Source organism: Peromyscus leucopus, chromosome X (genome assembly GCF_004664715.2).
Source record: "Peromyscus leucopus breed LL Stock chromosome X, UCI_PerLeu_2.1, whole genome shotgun sequence".
NCBI classification, from domain to species: Eukaryota; Metazoa; Chordata; class Mammalia; order Rodentia; family Cricetidae; genus Peromyscus; species Peromyscus leucopus.
The window spans coordinates 54,178,822-54,196,968 of record NC_051083.1 but is presented as its reverse complement, the minus strand read 5'-3'; the positions used below and the strand labels follow the sequence as shown (position 1 = coordinate 54,196,968).

General features: G+C 39.4%; 1 protein-coding gene across 7 annotated transcripts in view; it reads left to right on the top strand.

Moving 5' to 3' along the window:
- The window catches only part of Zfx (zinc finger protein X-linked), a 76,133-nt gene that overhangs the window by 39,236 nt on the left and 18,750 nt on the right, over positions 1-18,147 (top strand). For all 7 annotated transcript variants that reach the window (XM_037199291.1, XM_037199289.1, XM_028881672.2 and 4 more), the window contains 2 exons: positions 11,876-11,964; positions 16,254-16,823. In XM_037199291.1, the coding sequence (XP_037055186.1) occupies positions 11,904-11,964; positions 16,254-16,823 (631 nt within the window). In that variant the 5' untranslated portion in view covers positions 11,876-11,903. The remainder of the gene's footprint in view (positions 1-11,875; positions 11,965-16,253; positions 16,824-18,147) is intronic.

Below are 18,147 nucleotides of genomic sequence, written 5' to 3'. Positions count from 1 at the left end.
TTTACAGACATGTACTACTGTGCATATCTTCTGACTTTTCTTTTCTAATTGTATTGCAGCATAGTTGGGAAACATTGACTGATACAAAACTCAATTATATTTATACCAGCAACAAGCAACTTGAAAATCAAATTCAGAAACAAGGATAATTTATAATAAGATCTAATAGCATATAATATCTTACAGTAAACCCAACAAAGCATACTGTAACTTTTTTTTTTTTTTGAGATAGGGTTTCTCTTTATAACAGCTCTGGCTGTCCTGGAACTCGCTCTGTAGACCAAGCTGGTCTAGAACTCAGATCTGCCTGCCTCTGCTTCCTGAGTGCTGGGATTAAAGGCATGCGCCACCATGCCTGGTCTGATTCCCTTTTTTAATGATTAATTTTGTCCATTATCTGGCTCCTGGATCCTTTAACGCTACAATGATTGTATTGTATTAACTTCTTTCTGTTTGTGTAGTGGGTATGTACTATCACTGTTTTTTGTTTTTCAAAACAAGGTCCCTGTGTAGTACTGGCTGTCCTGGAACTCGATATGCAGACCAGGCTAATCTTGAACTCAGAGATCCATCTGCCTCTGCCTCCTGAGTGCTGGGATTAAGGAGTGTGCCACCCAGCCCAGCCCTCTTTTACTATTTTTTATATGATAAGTCTTATTTAAAAACATTTGACTTGGAATTCATGATAGCTAAGTTTCTAGTTTGATTAAATTGTTTTGTGTTTTTAAGTGGCAAATTAATTTTGCAAAAATAATTGATAAAGCTTTCTTTGTGTTCTGGCATGGTTCATATAGTTTGGGAAAAACTTGATGACTTTTGAAAGTGCTATATCTAACAACTATATTTATTTAAAATTCTTGATAGTGACTAAATTCATTTTTTCCCTCCTCCTTCTCTTCTCTTTTTTTGGTATTAGGGTTTGAGCCCAGGCTCTTGCACATGATAGGCAAGCACTTTGCCACAGGGCTGCCTCTCTAGCCTAGGTTCTCTGTGTCTAACAAAGTTAATGCTGCTAATTTACATGTCCCCTCAATGTGCTAGCATTGATTTACAGCTTTCTTAGAAGTTTTCCTTTTTTCTGTATCAGCCCCTTCACATGTTTTTGGTTTAGTAGTATTTTATTGTCTTTGTACTTTTTTGGAAAAAAAAAAAAAAGCCAATCTTAGATTATTCTTTCCTTAAATTAGTTGGTCCCTTAGTTTAGTTCTAGGGAAAGATTGTGAAGTTTAAAAATGCTTGTTGATAGTCAGCTTGGAACATATTTACTGTTGGTCTTGTGGCAAACCCAGCCTGTTCTTTTGTTTAATGACTCAAGGATTTATTAAGTTATTTGTGCAAAGCCTAATTACTAATTGCATTAACAGAAGATCAGTGTAGAAACATTCTGCAGTTCTGTAGCTTGCCAGTTTAAAAACATTGTTCTAGTTATGGAAAAGCCCAATACTATATTCTTGCCAGTGTTTAAGACAGATAGAGGCTGGCTGGGCGGTGGTAGCACCCGCCTTTAATCCCAGCACTCGGAAGGCAGAGCCAGGTGGATCTCTGTGAGTTCGAGGCCAGCCTGGTCTACAGAGTGAGATCCTACACAGAGAAATGCTGTCTCAAAAAACCAAAAAAAAAAAAAAAAAAGACACGTGGAAGCCATTACTGGTGTTAGTATTACAATTACAGAATCTCAGACCTAATATAACATATTTAGGAAAAGCAGTAATAGATGTCATGTGTTTACATCGGTAAGGTATAGCATAGAGTCACTATTAGTTACTTTTAGTGTTGGTGGTGTGGTCACATTTGAGAGACAGAGGCATGTAGATCTCTAGTTCTAAGGCCAGCCTGGTCTACATAGGAGTTTCCAGGACAGTCGGGGCTACATAGACTATTTCTCTTTTTTTTTTTTTTTTTTTTTTTTTTGGTTTTTCGAGACAGGGTTTCTCTGTGTAGCTTTGCGCCTTTCCTGGAGCTCACTTGGTAGCCCAGGCTGGCCTCGAACTCACAGAGATCCACCTGGCTCTGCCTCCCGAGTGCTGGGATTAAAGGCGTGCGCCACCAACGCCCGGCGACTATTTCTCAAAACAAACAAACAAAAACAAAACCACCAATCAAAAATATTAAATAAAATCATAAATAAATGTTCATAGTTTATTTTGGTGGTGTTGCATGTAGAACCTAGAACCCAGTTTCATGCATGCCAGGCAAACACTCTACCACTGAACTACACCCCCAACCCTTTATAGTTTATAAGTATTTTAAATGTTTTAAAAAGCACAAAGTGGTAATATGTGATTTTTAAAAGTAGTTACTAGACAATTAAAATAATTAGTTTGAATAAAGTAATTGGAAGTGAGACTAAATTAAACTAAAAATGTAAGGTAGATACTGTAGCTAGCACCTGTCATTCCAGCACTCAGGAGGCTGAGGCAGGAAGATTGTTGTGAGTTCAAGGGCAACCTGGGCTATTGAATTGTGAGACTCTTTTTCAAAAAACTCCAAACCCAGCAATAGGAAATGACTCAGCAGTTGAGGATGCCGGCTGCTAAGCCTGACTACCTGGGTTCAGTTCTTGGAGAGCACATGGTACAAAGAGAGGGTTGACTCACAGCTGTCCTGACCTCTGCAAGAACGTGAGTCTTGAGAAGGTACAACCACATGCATGTACTCAAACACTAAATAAATAAAAAAAACCAGCAACACAAAACCTCTTGAAGTTCAAATGTATTAGAAAGGGTCTGTCTGTGTAGTTCTGGCTGTCCTTGAAGTTACTAATTTTAGACCAGGCTGGCCTCAGTCAAACTCACAGAGGTCCCCCTGTCTTTCCTGTGCTGGGATTAAAAGCATTCATGCCCAGCCTTGGTTTTTAAATGCAAGATATATATGTATATACACCTTGCTTGCATGCATACACACACACACACACACACACACACACACACACACACACACACACACACACACGACTCATTAAGAAAGGGACTGCATAAGAAAAGCATTCAACTAAGTTAGCAACTACCAGTTGACTGGGCTAGCAATAATGAAATGCCCAGTTTGGGAAAAGATGGCAAGTGTTAGAAGAACAAAGCAAATGGGTAAGAAAACACTTCCTGATAACACCATCATTTCTTTGCATGCATTGCATTAGATGGAAATTGACTTTTTAAAAATTTCACCTCTGACAGTCTTATTTCATGTACTCTTATCCAATGTAGATTAAATTAATCTCTACTCTTTGTTATGTTCAAATACTGTCTTCATCCTCGTTTTATTTACACATTCCACTCCAGTATACCTACATCTAAAGGCAGAATACTTCATTTGAGGAGACGTGAATAGGACTTTGTTGAGAATCTCAGCACAAGTTACAAAGCAACTTAAAAATTAGTCACTATGAAGTCAGAAAGGGTGAACCAGAGTCGAGTTATATTTGTTCTATTATGATAAACAGTAGAATGTTATATGATGATAACAGCGGATTGGTAAATTACCACATGCATTCAAAGGCAATGTCTTTATAAAAGAATTTATTGCTTTCTATATCTGAAAAGAAGTCAAAACCTGTACTATTTCTACCATCGAGCTAGTCTTAAAAGCATTTAACACAGCGTGGTATTGTTAGCTTACAAATGCAGCTAAATTTAGAAGATATTTTTTTGGCAGTTCTTAATCTGAGCAGGAATAGGGGCTTTGGAAAAATAAGGGTTTTAAGTTTGTCATTTTAGGGCCAATTTTTAATAGATTGTGAAAGTTCGGACTCTTAAACTTTAAACAAACAAAACCTTGAAATTACCAATTGGCACAGAATGATTTTATGGAAAAACTAGTCTAACAAAACTTGGCATTGAATTCCTGACTGAAGCACACAAAAAGTTCCAAGTGGGACAGGGCAAAGAAGGACATGGTTCTTCCATTCACAACAGCAGGCATTTTCTCTTATGTATGTCTGGGTGAGGGTGTTGGGTCCTGGAGTTACAGACAGTTGTGAGCTGCCATGTGGTTGCTGGGAATCAAACCCCGGGTCCTCTGGAAGAGCAGCCAGTGCTCTTAACCACTGAGCCATCTCTCCAGCACTAGATTCAAATTTTAAAAATTTCTGTCTCATGGATGTTTTTGTTTTATACACTTCCATGCTATTTTTTTTTTGGTACATTAAAAAATCATGACTTTGAATTTAACATAACTTTTGTCTTTCTGCCAAAATCATGTTGAGGAAAAAGATAAAAACTCGGAGGTGGGGGAACCCTGAAATGTACTTTACATCAGAATATGGTGACTTTCTCCTTGAATAAAGCAATTAAGAATCTGTCAATGGCAAAAAGCAAGAGAGTTTTAGTGAATCTGTGGCTCTATACCGAAATTGGCATCCTGTAAGAGCAAGCCATGGACGTAGCCTGGTGATTAAAGCTGAGCTTTTGCCCTGTGGGTACAGATCGATCTGTCTCTGGTGGATTTGCAGAAGGAAATGCAGTAAATTATCTGAGTTGCACATTTGTTTGTACACATGGTTTGCAAAATGGGTGCTGTGGCAAGAAAGGTTGGGGTAGTGCTTGTTTAATTTTATGGTAGTAGAGATTGACTAGAGGGCCTTGTGCATGCTAGGCAGGGTACTTTACTTCTGAGCTATATTCCAAGCCCTCTTTTTTACTTTTTGAGACCAAATTCACTTTGTAGCACAGTCAGGCCTCAGTCTCCCAGATAGGTTGGGTTATAGGGTTGTACGACCAGGCCCAGCTAAGGGGCAGTGTTTTAGATGGCTTATAGTTATTGTGCAGCCTATGAGACTTGGACATGGGAAATGTAGTACTTTTCCACCACTAAAGGAAGGCCTGACTGATTTTCTTCTCTCTTGTGTACTCATACTAGAAAGGATGCTTGTGACCTAGACACTGACTGTTAACAACACAAACAGAGATTTTCATTGGGGCTGAGGAAAGTCTCCCGGCTGTCAGTGTAACTAATTTAGCAACTTGTCTCTAAATGTGGTCAACCAAAAGGAACAATGCTTTTGAGGAAAACCAGCAGTTTGGAAGGGGCTTCCAAAACAACCAACTGAAAAATGAAACCCTAGAGAAGAAAGTGTAATGTCAGGTATAGAATAAACATTGGGATCTTAGAAATATCTGGGAAGACATTTTGTCCACCAAAAAAATTTAGAAGATTGCTATAGGGGAAAAAAATTAACCACTAAGCACCCCAGTTTATTTAGGAACTTAAAATAGGCTCTCTTGCTAGGTGTGGTGGTGTACTCCTTTAATCCCAGCCGAGGCAGGTGGAGCTCTAGATCCAAGGCCTGCCAGGACAGCCAGGGCCAACATAAGAGAGAGACCTTGTCTCAAAAACAAAACAAAACAAAGCATCTTACTTGTGACTATCAAGTTAGCTAGTATAGAAAAGTTAGTACAAGAGGAAAGTTTGGGGTTGGAGAGATGGCTCAGTGGTTAAGAGCACATACTACTTATAGAGGAGCAGATGACTAGCGCCTGTAACTTCAGCTCCAGAAGCTCCCACACCTTCTGGCCTCTGGGTTCCTGCACTCACATGCACATACCCACACACATAAATACATAATTCAAAAGCAAATATGAGGAACGTTAAAGTGATAACAGAGGACAGATGGAGGAGGAGTACTTATCCTGTAATAGAAATTGTAATAAGAGTCAATAGAGAAGCTAGTAGAGTGACGCAGGAGTTTGAGGCCAGCCTGGGGCTGCATGATTTACAAGCCAGCCTTCACTGAGACCCTACACTAAAAACAAAAAGAAGACTAAATAGAGAAAATGGAAGGAGCTGCCTAGGGTCCTCCTATGTAAGCTCAGTGCTAGAGCTAGGCCATGTACTAGGTCTAGAATTAATCTCTAGTTCTGAAAAAAATGCATTAGCAATGTGTGAGAAAAAAACAAACTAGCCAACATGCAAGACTTTAGCCAGACTCTATGGCATAGACATGTAATCCCAGCTAGTAGGAAGACTGAGGCAGGAGAATAGAAAGTTCAAGGTCTGCCTGGCATGTAGAGGAAGTTAAAGGCTGGCTTGAGCAACTTAGTGCAATGGCTTCAAAAAGGGCAAAAGAGGGCTGAGAGTCAGCTCTGGTAGAGCACCTGCTCTGTGTCCAAGGCCCTGGAAACGTGGAGTACCCAAGCCAGACATGTCCTTTGTTTAAGAAGGGCTCAGATCTTGATTGAAGGGGGGGGGGCACTGGGTGTACGTGTGAGTTGAAAAGAGCTTGGTAGAATAATAGCAGTGGAAATAAATAAAAACTGATGAGATTTAAGACTACCTGACTTTAGGTGGGCATAGAGCAGTTAATTTAATCCCAGCACTTGGGAAACAGAGGCAGGAGGATCTCTGAGTTTGAGGACAGCCTGGTCTAATGGTTCAGGACAGCCAGGGCTACCCAGTAAGACTCTGTCCCAAAAAATAAAAATAAAAAAGAACTGACTTTGAGGGTTAACCTAAGGGAAATGAAATACGACTCTGGATTTGAGACTGGAAAAAATGGCTGCTAATGAACAGTGTGGCAAAAAATTGGGAAAGAAATCTAACTTTGGAGGGAAGATGTTATTTAGGTTTTAATAGCTGTCAATTTTTACCATTTCCGATTGCTGAGAAAAATTTTGGACAGGTTTGCTTTTGTTACTGTTTGTGAAGTTTGAACCATTTCATCTACCATATATAATACAAATTAGTTCTCTGAGTGTGACAGAAAAGATTGTAGTCAGCCATACATTTTATTACATTAAAGTTGTGGGAGACCACAACCAAAAAGGTAATTTTTGTATGAGTATATTAGCCATATATATATATATATATATATATATATATATATATATATATATGAATCCTGTTAATTTGCCTAAGAGAATAGTCAAAGAAGTATACACAGAAATAGAACACAGCTGGATTGTCATGCATTTGAGGCCAGCATGGCATTGCAAGACCCTGTCTCCCTCTCTATCTCCCCACCTCCCCAAAAGGGAATTAAAGAACTGTAAAACAAGTAAATTCTCCCAAATTTCTATTTTAAGAGAGAAAATGCCAGTGCTGTTCCTATTGACTTGGTGGGGGCGTTTATTGCTCCATTTTAAAGATCGGAAGGAAAGCAGCTTGGGGGAATTGTGTGGATTTCATCCAGTTCGATACTTCCCTTAAAATTTCATTTTTCCATTGTGAATTCTTTCAGAATCATGACTTTTGTACCAGGAGGGGATATTTTTCCAAATTGGGGTGAGTCTCAGAGGTGTTTTGAGGGTGTTTGAGAAAAGTAGTAATAATTTGGTTCTTTGTTCATTTGGATTTCATCTTGGTGCTTTGAACCATTCTGTTTATTTGGCTACTTTTGGGGATTGGTTCCTGCTCTCCAGCATGCAGACACTTCCACAGACAAACCTATGTCATTGGTGGCCCACCCTTTTCACTCACCCTAACTTGATTACACTCCCGAGAGTTTTTCTAAGTCATTTCCATTCTAACAAGACACTTTCATTTTGATTGTCAGAGGGGTTAAAAAGCCCTAGGTATAGTCATTTCTGCTTGTAAGTACAAAATGTGTTTTTTTCCAAACTTGTTTGAGTTTTGTAATGGCCCTCTTCCATGTTTGCTAGAATATGTTATATGATAAAAATAGAATATGTATATGATAAAAAGAGGAGAATAACAGCAAAGAATTCTCTCCTGCATGTTGGCTTCATATTGTAGAGCTTCTGAATGTTGGGGGGCTGCTGAAGTATTCTGAGCCCAGGGGAGTGCCATGATCAAAGCAGTGGTAGGAGGATTAGTCTCCCACGGATAGCAGGAATGCCTCAGAACTTGGCACCAGCTCCTGCTTGTGCTGAGCTCCTAGTCATTTGTTATGGGAGTGGCAGAAAAGAGCAAGGCCACTTGAGAGGCTATTTTCATGCCTCAGGGATCAGGAAGTATGAAGCTGAGAGACAACAATAAGACTGGAGATCATAAGAACTGGGATGGATTGCTGAGAAGTCCTGTGGAGAAGTAGTTGACAAGATCTGGCACCCTGGACTGACTGTGAGTGGGAAAGAAGGAAGAGGGGAGAGTGGCCGGAAGAGTTGGTGGTCTGGTGGAGGCGGAAGGTTCTGCTTTGAGTACGTAGGTTTTGGTGGTCTGTGCAAATGGTTCTTGAGACCAGGGGAGTAGAGAGAAACCAGTAAGAGAAAATAGTGAAGTGTACCAGACTGGGCAGGCTTTTCTGTTGTAATGTGGTGAGGGAGTCAGGAGAGCTAGCTGTGTAGCGAAGGGACAGAAGAGAGTTAGGATGGCACTTTGAAAAAGCAGGCAGGAGTGAACTTCAGAAGCAGTGGGACTGATGATCTGTCAGGGTCTAATCGAAAAGCCAAGAAAGAGAAAAGCTGGACAAAGTAGTTGGATTACAAGTTGAGAATGTTTAGAGTCAATAGAAATTAGTCTTAGGTAGGGAGATTTGAGGGATGTGGGACTTAAGAACCTTACCGTATCCCTTTTGTTGCCTTAGTTGGCTTAATTTCATGTAATATTTCATTATGCTTAGAAGGTTAACTTTATCACTTCATAATTGCATTTTTAAAAAGGGGAAAGAATTCTAGCCAGAGGTGATTCTGGTAGGGAGTGGGTGGTGACAGCTTATAGCATGTACACTTTGTTTTTCGTGGCTGAACAATTTTTTGTTTATTAATCTAGCCATCATTTGTTTTAATTTCAAATAGTTTTTTAACACAAAACATAGCTATTTCTTGGAAATGAATAGAACCATCGCTGGCACACTGAAAAAACACTTGTTATGTTTTGGGTTTCTTATGATATTTCTTTATGGAATTTAGCATATAAACATAAGACATGTAGGGGCTTTGCTCTCTTGGTAAATGACTCTTATACAAGCATGACAGCCTGAGTTTGGATCTTCAGCCCCTAATAAAATCTGGGGTGAGGTAGAGACACTGGAGCTTAATAGCCAAATCAGGAAGGTTTCAATAAGAAACCCTGTGTCAAAAAATAAGGTGGAAGTTTGCTCTTATTTGGGGACCCTAGAATTGTATCTTTAGGTTTCCGTGTATAACCTAAAGTAACCATAGAAGCCAGGAAAATAGACAGCAGAGAGGCTGAAAATGGGAGCTTTAACTGGAGATGGGGGAAGAGGGAGCTGGGGGTAAATACATGAAGGATCTTTGGGAAAAAGCCATAGGGGAACCAAAAAAAGTGATTTAAAAAGCAAAACAAGATGGAGAACAATCAAGGAAGACTCCCAGGGTCAACCTCTGACCTCTGTATGCACACAGAGGCCCACCTGCACATATGAACATGAAGAAAAAATAAGACATAAAAATAGCCATAGTTAACAAGTACACTAAGATAACATTCTCTGGAAATTCTGAGGAGGGAGAATACATTTTCAGGGTTTTGTGTGTATGTTGGAGTTATAGGGGAGGACATTTGCAGGGAAAGAGCACAACAGAAATGAGATCTTTTTATTTATATTTCTTTTTCTTTTTTTTTCTTCTTTCTCTCAAAAACTTTTAATGTGTAGCCCAGGCTGGCCTCGAACTCGTGATCCTCCTGCCTCCGCCTCCTTCAGCAAATCATACCGGTGTGCGCCGCCGCCGCCGCCGCCGCTGCCACCACCACCACCACCGGCTTTATTTATATTTCTAATAGTCTGGCTGTGAAGCCAGGTTGGCTTAGAATTTGGCAATCCTCCTGTCTCTGTCTCTGAATACTAGAATTACTGATGTGCCCAAGCGTACCAGGCCAGGGTTGAGATGTTCTGCCGTTTTTGTTTATTGAAGTGTGTGTGCCTGTGTGGTGCTGGGAGGTACTTGGGAGAAGAGTGGGAGAGATAATGACGGAAAGGTGGTTTGGAGTTATAATTTAAGATCGGATGAGCTTTGCCGAGCAGCGGTGGCGCACACCTTTTAATCCCAGCACTTGGGAGGCAGAGGCAGGTGGATCTCTGTGAGTTCAAGGCCAGCCTGGTCTACAGAGCGAGATCCAGGACAGGCACCAAAACTACACAGAGAAACCCTGTCTCAGGGGAAAAAAAGATAATATGAGCTTCAACTTTGTTTAAACAGGAATGGTGCTTAAAGAAATGACTATTTTTGTTTTCGTAAGCATATAGTATTTACTAAGAAAGCAAATTAGAGGCCAAAGAAAGATGATTCTAATCTAATAGCTCCATTTATTTTGAATTAAAAAGTGAGAAAGTAGAGATAGGGAAACCAATGAGGAGGTTTGTGCAGAACTTAGAACACAGGCAAGTAAAATCTTTGATGTCTGAGCTTTTGAGATAGTAATCAAATAGTATTTGGTAATACATTACTTGATATGTTAAGATTTCTTTTTCTGAAGTAGATGAGATAGAATTAGGGTCATTGGGATGCCTTGCAAAACCCCAAGGCAGGATAAAGTAGGGCCTCAGGAAATTCTAGGCTCAGGATCCAAAAATCAGTTGGGAAGCTCCCTCTTTCCCCTTCATCTACTTTTGCAGGGCATTCCCTTGATTCCTTTTGTTTGTAGGCTTTATTTCACTAGTCTAAGCCAAAGTGGGAAAATGACTTTACTCAGTTCCTTTGTCCCAGCAGCCTAGACTGAGAGATGGAAGCAGGCAGAGTGAGTGAGAGAAGAATGAGTGGAGGAGATACTCACTTGTTCTTGCCCATGGTTTCAGATTTTTGAGAGTAGGAATTTGATATTATTGTGCTCAAAAATGAACTTAAAAAAACCCATTCCAAAGCTAGTGCTAATGGCCAAAAGGCTTAAATACACTGTGAAAATTTAAATTGCACAAACCAGGGGGGTAAAAAGGTGGTGGTACATTCCTTTAAGGCAGATCTCTGAGTTCCAGGACAGCCAGGGTTGTTATACAGAGAAACCTGTGTCTAAAAACCAAAAAAAAAAAAAAAAAAAAAAAAAAAAGGAAAGAAAATTCACTGTATAACAGAATTCCATAATGTGCTTACCACAGTTATGTTTACTATAATCAATGTACTTTGGGGTTCTATGATTGTTCAGTATAGTGGTTGAAAGAGAGAGCATATAAGTTTAGAGAAGTAATGCAAAAATTGTGCCGAAATTTCCCACGATAAATTACAGAATGAATTTTAGTTGAACCTTAAGAAAATTAGTTGCCAGGCAATTGGTGATGCATGCCTTTAATTTCATCACTTGGGAGGCAAAGGCAGGTGGGTCTTTGGTTTTGAGGCCAGTCTTGTCTACAGTGAAAAACAAAAAATCATTGGCTGCTTTTCCAGAGGACCCAGGTTCGAATCCTAGAACACATGTGGTAGCTTATAACCATTTAGAACTCTACTTCTAGGGGGAACTGGCAACCCTCTTCTAGCCAACAGCGTGAGGCATGCATGTTGTACTCATATATACTTGCATACATGCATACACATAAGATAAATAAATAATTTTTTGTTTTCAAGACAGGGTTTTTCTCTGTGTAGCCCTGGCTGTCTTGGAACTCGCTCTGTAGACCAGGCTGGTCTCAAACTCAGAAATCTGCCTCCCTCTGCCTCCAGAATGCTGGGATTAAAGGCGGGCGATGAATTTAGTTTTATTTTAATGATTTATTTGAGACAGGGGCCTCACTAGACAGGATCTTAACTCTGTAACTGAGACTGATTTGGAACTCTCTTATGTAGCCCAGGTTGGTCTTGAACTTGTGAGTCTCCTGCTTCAGCCTCCCAAATGCTGGGATTATAGGTGTGTACCTGGCATGTATCTCAATTTATAATGAGCTTGAGTAAAGGTGATCCTTTTGATTTATATGTTTATATATTAGATAGATGTTCATCTGTCATATAACTTGAGTGCTTCAGAAATGAAAATGTGACATTAAAAAAAAAAAAGGATACCAAAACTAATACTGGCTTCACTTTTCCCCTTGATTTAGGAGTTGTGGCTGATGAGAATTAAAGGCCATGGATGAAGATGGACTTGAATTACAACCACAGGCGCCAAACACATTTTTTGATGCAACAGGTATAATGACCTGGATTGTACTTTTTTTTTTTTAAGATTTATTTATGTATACAGTGTTCTGTTTGTATGTATCCCTGCACACCAGAAGAGGGCACCAGATCTCATTACAGATGGTTGTGAGCCACCATGTGGGTGCTGGGAATTGAACTCAGGACCTCTGGAAGAGCAGTCAGTGCTCTTAACCTCTGAGCCATCTCTCCAGCCCAGGATTGTACTCTTTATCTACCAAATTGGGAGTTTGTTAGGGCCCATTTGCTAAACTCTCACAATGTTAGTCACTCTTGGATTTCAGAATCTACAAATGGGAAAGTGAATACTTTATCATCCCCCTTCCCCAAAAAATTGGCTTCCTCATAACCGACTTTAATACTCTTTTTTGTTTGGTTGGGTTTTTTTTTTTGGTTCTTCGAGACAGAGACTTTAATATTCTTGTCAGTACAAGTTGAATAGCCTTAATGTGAAAATCCCAAATGCTTCAAACCTCCAAACTTAGGAGTGCTGACATGACTCCACAGTAGAAAGAACATTTCCACACCTCACTTCACGGCATGGGTTGAAGTCAAAACACATGCATATGAAAAGTACTGTGAAGAGTGACTTGTAGGCTGTATATGTACGGTGCATATAAAAGAAATGAATTTCATGATACAGATATATGTGATGTAACAGGCTTTCTCTGGGCCACCAACCAGCTCTCAAATCATGACATGGAGACTTATTAGTTTACGAATGCTCAGCCTTATCTTATGCTTGTCCCACTAGCTCTTATAACTTAATTTAACCTGTTTCTCTTCATCTATGTTTTACCTTGGGGCTTTTTACCTTTCTTTCATTCTGTATGTCCTACTTTCTTGCTTCCTCCTTGTCTGTCTTTCTGGCAGCTGCCTGGCTGGCTGCCCCGGCATCTCCCTCTTTTTCTCCCTTGATCTCCTCCCTCACACAGCCTAGATTCCTCCTCCTACATATTCTCTCTGCCTGCCAGCCCTGCCTATCTCTCCACTGCCTAGCTATTGGCTGTTCAGCTTTTTATTAGAACAATCAGGTGCCTTAGGCAGGCAAAGCAACACATCTTTACATTATTAAACAAATGCAGCATAAACAAATGTAACACATCTTTGCCTAGTTAAATAGTCCGAAATATGTGAATATTGTAAAAGATGAAAAGTCTGATATGCTAAATACCTCTGTTCTCAAGCATTTGGTTTTAGTTTTTGAAAAACCTAAGCTGGTCTTGAATTCTCTATCCTGCCTCAGCTTTCTGAGTTCTGAGACTACATGTGTGTGCCACTTTTGTGGCCTGACTTGGTCTCAAGCATTTTAAATAAGGAATATTTGGTCTCTGACACAGCAGTATCAAACTCTTAGTAGTTTCTTTACTTCCTATCATCTTGCTCAGTTATCACACTGAGTTCTGTTCCTTGTCTCTAAAACAAATGCTCCTTAATTACATCTGTTGCACATGATTCCTGCCACATAGTCTCTTGTCTCAGCCTTCGTCAGTGTTTTAGTCCAGCTCACTAGTCAGAATATTTAGCACAACATGTAGATGATCAGATACATTTGTTCTCTATCACCCAACAGATTAAAGTATAAACCAAGGGCCTCTGTGTCCCTAACACTGTCCTACTTTCACAGCCTTGCCTCCTCACAGATTCCCACGAAGAGCCTTGTCAGAAAGACAGTCTTGCTTCACTCTCCAAAGTACAGAAGGCTTTACGTAGTTTTTAATATTGAAGTGGGTATACTAGGTTTTAGGACATAAAATGGTTTTATATCACACTAGCTGAACTATCATTATAATAAAGTATTAACTAATTTCCTATTGGCCTTTAAATGATCAGGTTGGCCGGGTGGTGGTGGCGGCTCATGCCTTAAATCCCAGCACTGGGAGGCAGAGCCAGGCGGATCTCTGTGAGTTCGAGGCCAGCCTGGTCTACAGAGCGAGATCCAGGACAGGCACCAAAACTACACAGAGAAACCCTGTCTCAAAACCAAAACAAAAAAAACAACAACAAAACCCACCCCAGGTTGTAGTATATTAAATAACTCTATCAGAAAGTTACATACTTAGTAGAAAAGGGCATACATTTTTCATAGGATGGTCTTTCAAGTTTGGTGATTTCATTTTGATAATGATAAATGCATAGTTTATAATTCTTTCTTTACTAAACATGAAGTATAATTATAGTTCTTGAAAAAAGATACTAAACACAGTGTGACAAGGAAAGCTAGCTAGTGTACTAAGTGGTAGGGTGGAAGACTTTCAGTTCAGGCCTCATTTATACTTCTGGTATTCGTTCATCTTAGCAAGTCACTTACTCTGCCAGGGCCTCCATTTTCATGTCATGATAATAAGGAAACCTCTCCTTACAGTTTTTCAGAACACTTGCCATAGATTCCCGTTTTATCATGCCGATCTGTGAAGTATGCATGGCAAATATTTTCATTTTCTGATGAGGAAACTGAAACTCAGAGGTTAAATGACTAGCCCAAGGTCACAAAACTATTAAGTGTCTAACCCTCATCTGTGAGTAACATTTTGTAAACCATGCCTGTGCCACTAAATGGTTCAATCTTGCTGCCTGCCAGATGGATATTGCTGTTGTATAGCTTCATGATAATGTTGAAATTTTTGAAAATAATGAGCATAAAGCCTTTTATAGAAATTATATGAATTAAAGTAAACCTACTCTTTGCTATTTGTAGAAGTAATTATGGTGGATATTAACTGACTTTAAGACTTGTTTTCATTTTTAAAATTCTTTGGCCTTGATTTTGTTGTTGTTGTTGACAGATACACTTTTTTTTGTTTTTGTTTGTCCAGAGGTACAGTGATTGAATTAGGTACCTGCTTAAGATTTAGCTTTGAGAAACAAGCAGAATCACTGATCTACTGAAGACATTTTTTTTTTTATACTCAAAACTTACAGAACTTTTTTTTTCTTTTCTCTGGACTGGCAGCCAAGATACTGGATTTGTTTTATTTTATTTTGTATTTCTCATAAGGATGTATAATTGTTCCATTTGCAGCATTTGTTGAGAGCAATATTTACTGAGCACCATATGCTGTGCAAACTGTGATCTCAGTTAAGTCATTTAATCTCTGGGCAAAAATTGATTCATCTCCTATCACTCCTTTAGCTAAAATGGACTCTAGCAGAGTTTCCTGTATTGTGAGGAGCTGCTTTTAGGAGTGACACCAGGGAGGAGGCTAGATAGAGTCCAGCACTCTGAAGTCTCCAGTAGGTTCCTTCTACTACCTACGTTTATCCCACTGCTCCTTCTGTTCCCTATCCACAGAGACAGAGATCCTCAACCAAATTCTCTTCTGTCTTCTTTTCATTTATGCCCTGATCCTTTCATGTTCTAGAATAGAGGTTGGATTTTCCAGTTCCATAGTCAGAGGTGGGGAATGGTGGTGGAGCCAGAACACAAAGGAGAAGGATGTGAAGGAAGTGGAAAAAAGAAATTCATGTGACAGATGCAAAAGAAAAAATACAGTTTAGGAAAGGGAGAACAAGAAGGAAAATACTTGAGAAAGACATAATAAAAAAAGACTGATTTACCACCTGTACTTAGTTATATTACTTAGTTTTTATAACTGTGCCTTAAGTAATTGAATGTGTTTTAATGTGCCTACAAATTTACTGTCATGAAGTTTTTTGTCTCAGTTGTATTATTATCAATAGTTTTTCCTTATCTATTGATTTGGGATGAGTACTTAAGAGTATCCTAAAAAGTATATTTTTAATATTATTTAAAAATAGATTTTTTTTTCAAAGCGTAGGATTCAAAAGAATCTAAGTGTTTGAGAAAACTGATGCGCTAGTATATCTTGGGAGAAATTGAATAATAATTTTGCTAGTTGAAATATTCATTTAGTCTTGAAATTCACGTTTGTATTTACTTATTAGCCACTGTTGTATTGCTGTGAAGAGACACCATGACCAAGGCAACTGTTAGAAGAGAAAGCATTTAATTGGGGGCTTGTTTACAGTTTCAGAGGTTTAGTCTGTTACCACCGTGGGGAGCATGGCTGGAGAAGTAGCTGACAGCTACAGAGCTACATCCTGATTGGGAGGGAGGGAGAGACAGAGACTGGGCCTAGCATGGGCTTTTGAAACCTCAAAGCCCACCGACAGTGACACACCTCTTCCAACAAGTCCCCACCTCCTAGTCTTTCCCCAAACAGTTCCAGTCCCTGGTTACTAAACATTCAAATATATGGGTTTATAGGGGTCATTTTATTCAACCCACCGCCCTTATTTATGAGTTGGTTTACTTTTCAGGAGCTGGTGCTACACACATGGATGGTGATCAGATTGTTGTGGAAGTACAAGAAACGGTTTTTGTGTCCGATGTTGTGGATTCAGACATAACCGTGCATAACTTTGTTCCTGACGACCCAGACTCGGTTGTGATTCAAGATGTTATTGAGGACGTTGTTATAGAAGATGTCCAGTGTCCAGATATCATGGACGAAGCAGATGTATCTGAAACAGTTATCATCCCAGAGCAAGTGCTGGACTCAGATGTAACTGAAGAGGTTTCTTTAACACACTGCACAGTTCCAGATGATGTCTTAGCTTCTGAAATTACTTCAGCCTCAATAGCTATGCCTGAACATGTCTTGACAAGTGAATCTATACATGTGTCTGACGTTGCTCACGTTGAACATGTGGTTCATGATGGTGTAGTAGAAGCAGAAATCGTCACTGATCCTCTGGCCGCCGATGTTGTTTCAGAAGAAGTGTTGGTAGCAGACTGTGCCTCTGAAGCAGTCATAGATGCCAATGGGATCCCCGTGGGCCAACAAGATGATGACAAAAACAACTGTGAGGACTACCTTATGATTTCCTGTAAGTCTTGGGGTATAGTGTTTGTCAGAGGTGAAGCCTTTCTAATTTAAGCCAGGGGTGGAACTTTCTTAACAAATGGTCATTGAAATTAAATGTATAAAAATACCTTATCCAGGTGTGGTGGTGCACACCTTCAGTCTCAGCACTTGGGAAGCAGAGGCAGGCGGATCTCTATGAGTTTGAAGCCAGCCTGATCTATATAGTGAGTTCTAGGACAGCTAAGGCTACATAGTGAGACCCTGTCTCAAACAAAACAAAACAAAGTAAATCTCTGTAAAATGAGTTTTAGTTTGGAGTTTGTAAGGTATCTTAAAATTGTGAAAAGTAAAATTGTTGACTTGTTTCTATATAAAGGTATGATAGGCTGGGCAGTGGTGGTGCACACCTTTAATTCCAGCACTTGGAAGACAGAGGCAGATGGATCTCTGTGAGTTCGTGTCCAGCCTGGTCTACAGAGTGAGTTCCAGGACAGGCTCCAAAAAAGCTACACAGAGAAATCCTGTCTTGAAAAACAAACAAACAAAAAAAGGTGTAATAGAAAGAGGTGGTTTCTTCAGTTATGGAAAGACAGTCTGTAACTTTGCAGAATCATGAAGGATGTGAGTTAGGCCTCTTTTAGCATGAGGAACCCTCCTCACACAACTTGGGGAAAATGCATGACCAAACTACTTATATTCTTGTATGCTTATAGGTACAGGAAACAAACCACTGGACAGAGAAAACCTGGAGTATGAACTTATGTTCTTGGATGTACAGTAATCTTTATGTATTTGAATTGTATGTCAAATACTGTTTGTGGAACAGAATGGTAAAGTGTGTAGTAGTGAAACAGAATTTCAAGCCTGATGATTAGAGCACGGAGGCAAACTAAGGTGGTGTGGGGATAAACCTCCAAGTGTTTTAAGTTGGCATCTGGGAGAACAGCTCTTTCTTCTTATAACATTGTATTTCTTGGTACTACTTTCAGATAGGAAATTCTAGGTTGCATAGACCACAGGTCTAACCCAGTATAAATTTTTAACTCCTTACAGCACTAAATTTAGTTAAATAGACTCATATACTATTTATAAACTTGCCTAATTGTTTTCATGTATGAAATTAGTATACTATATAATAGGATCCACCAGTATTTTATAGAAAATATCTTAAAAGTTATTGAGGTATTTGAACCCAGGTGTGGTGTGTGCATACCTGTAATCTCAACTGTCAAGAGGCTGAGGAAAGAGGACTTCTTAAGCCTAGGCTGCACAGTAAGATACTGTCTCAATAAGTTATGATAGAACTTTTGAAATAAATAGTCTGTAAAAAGGAAGAAAAAGCATTC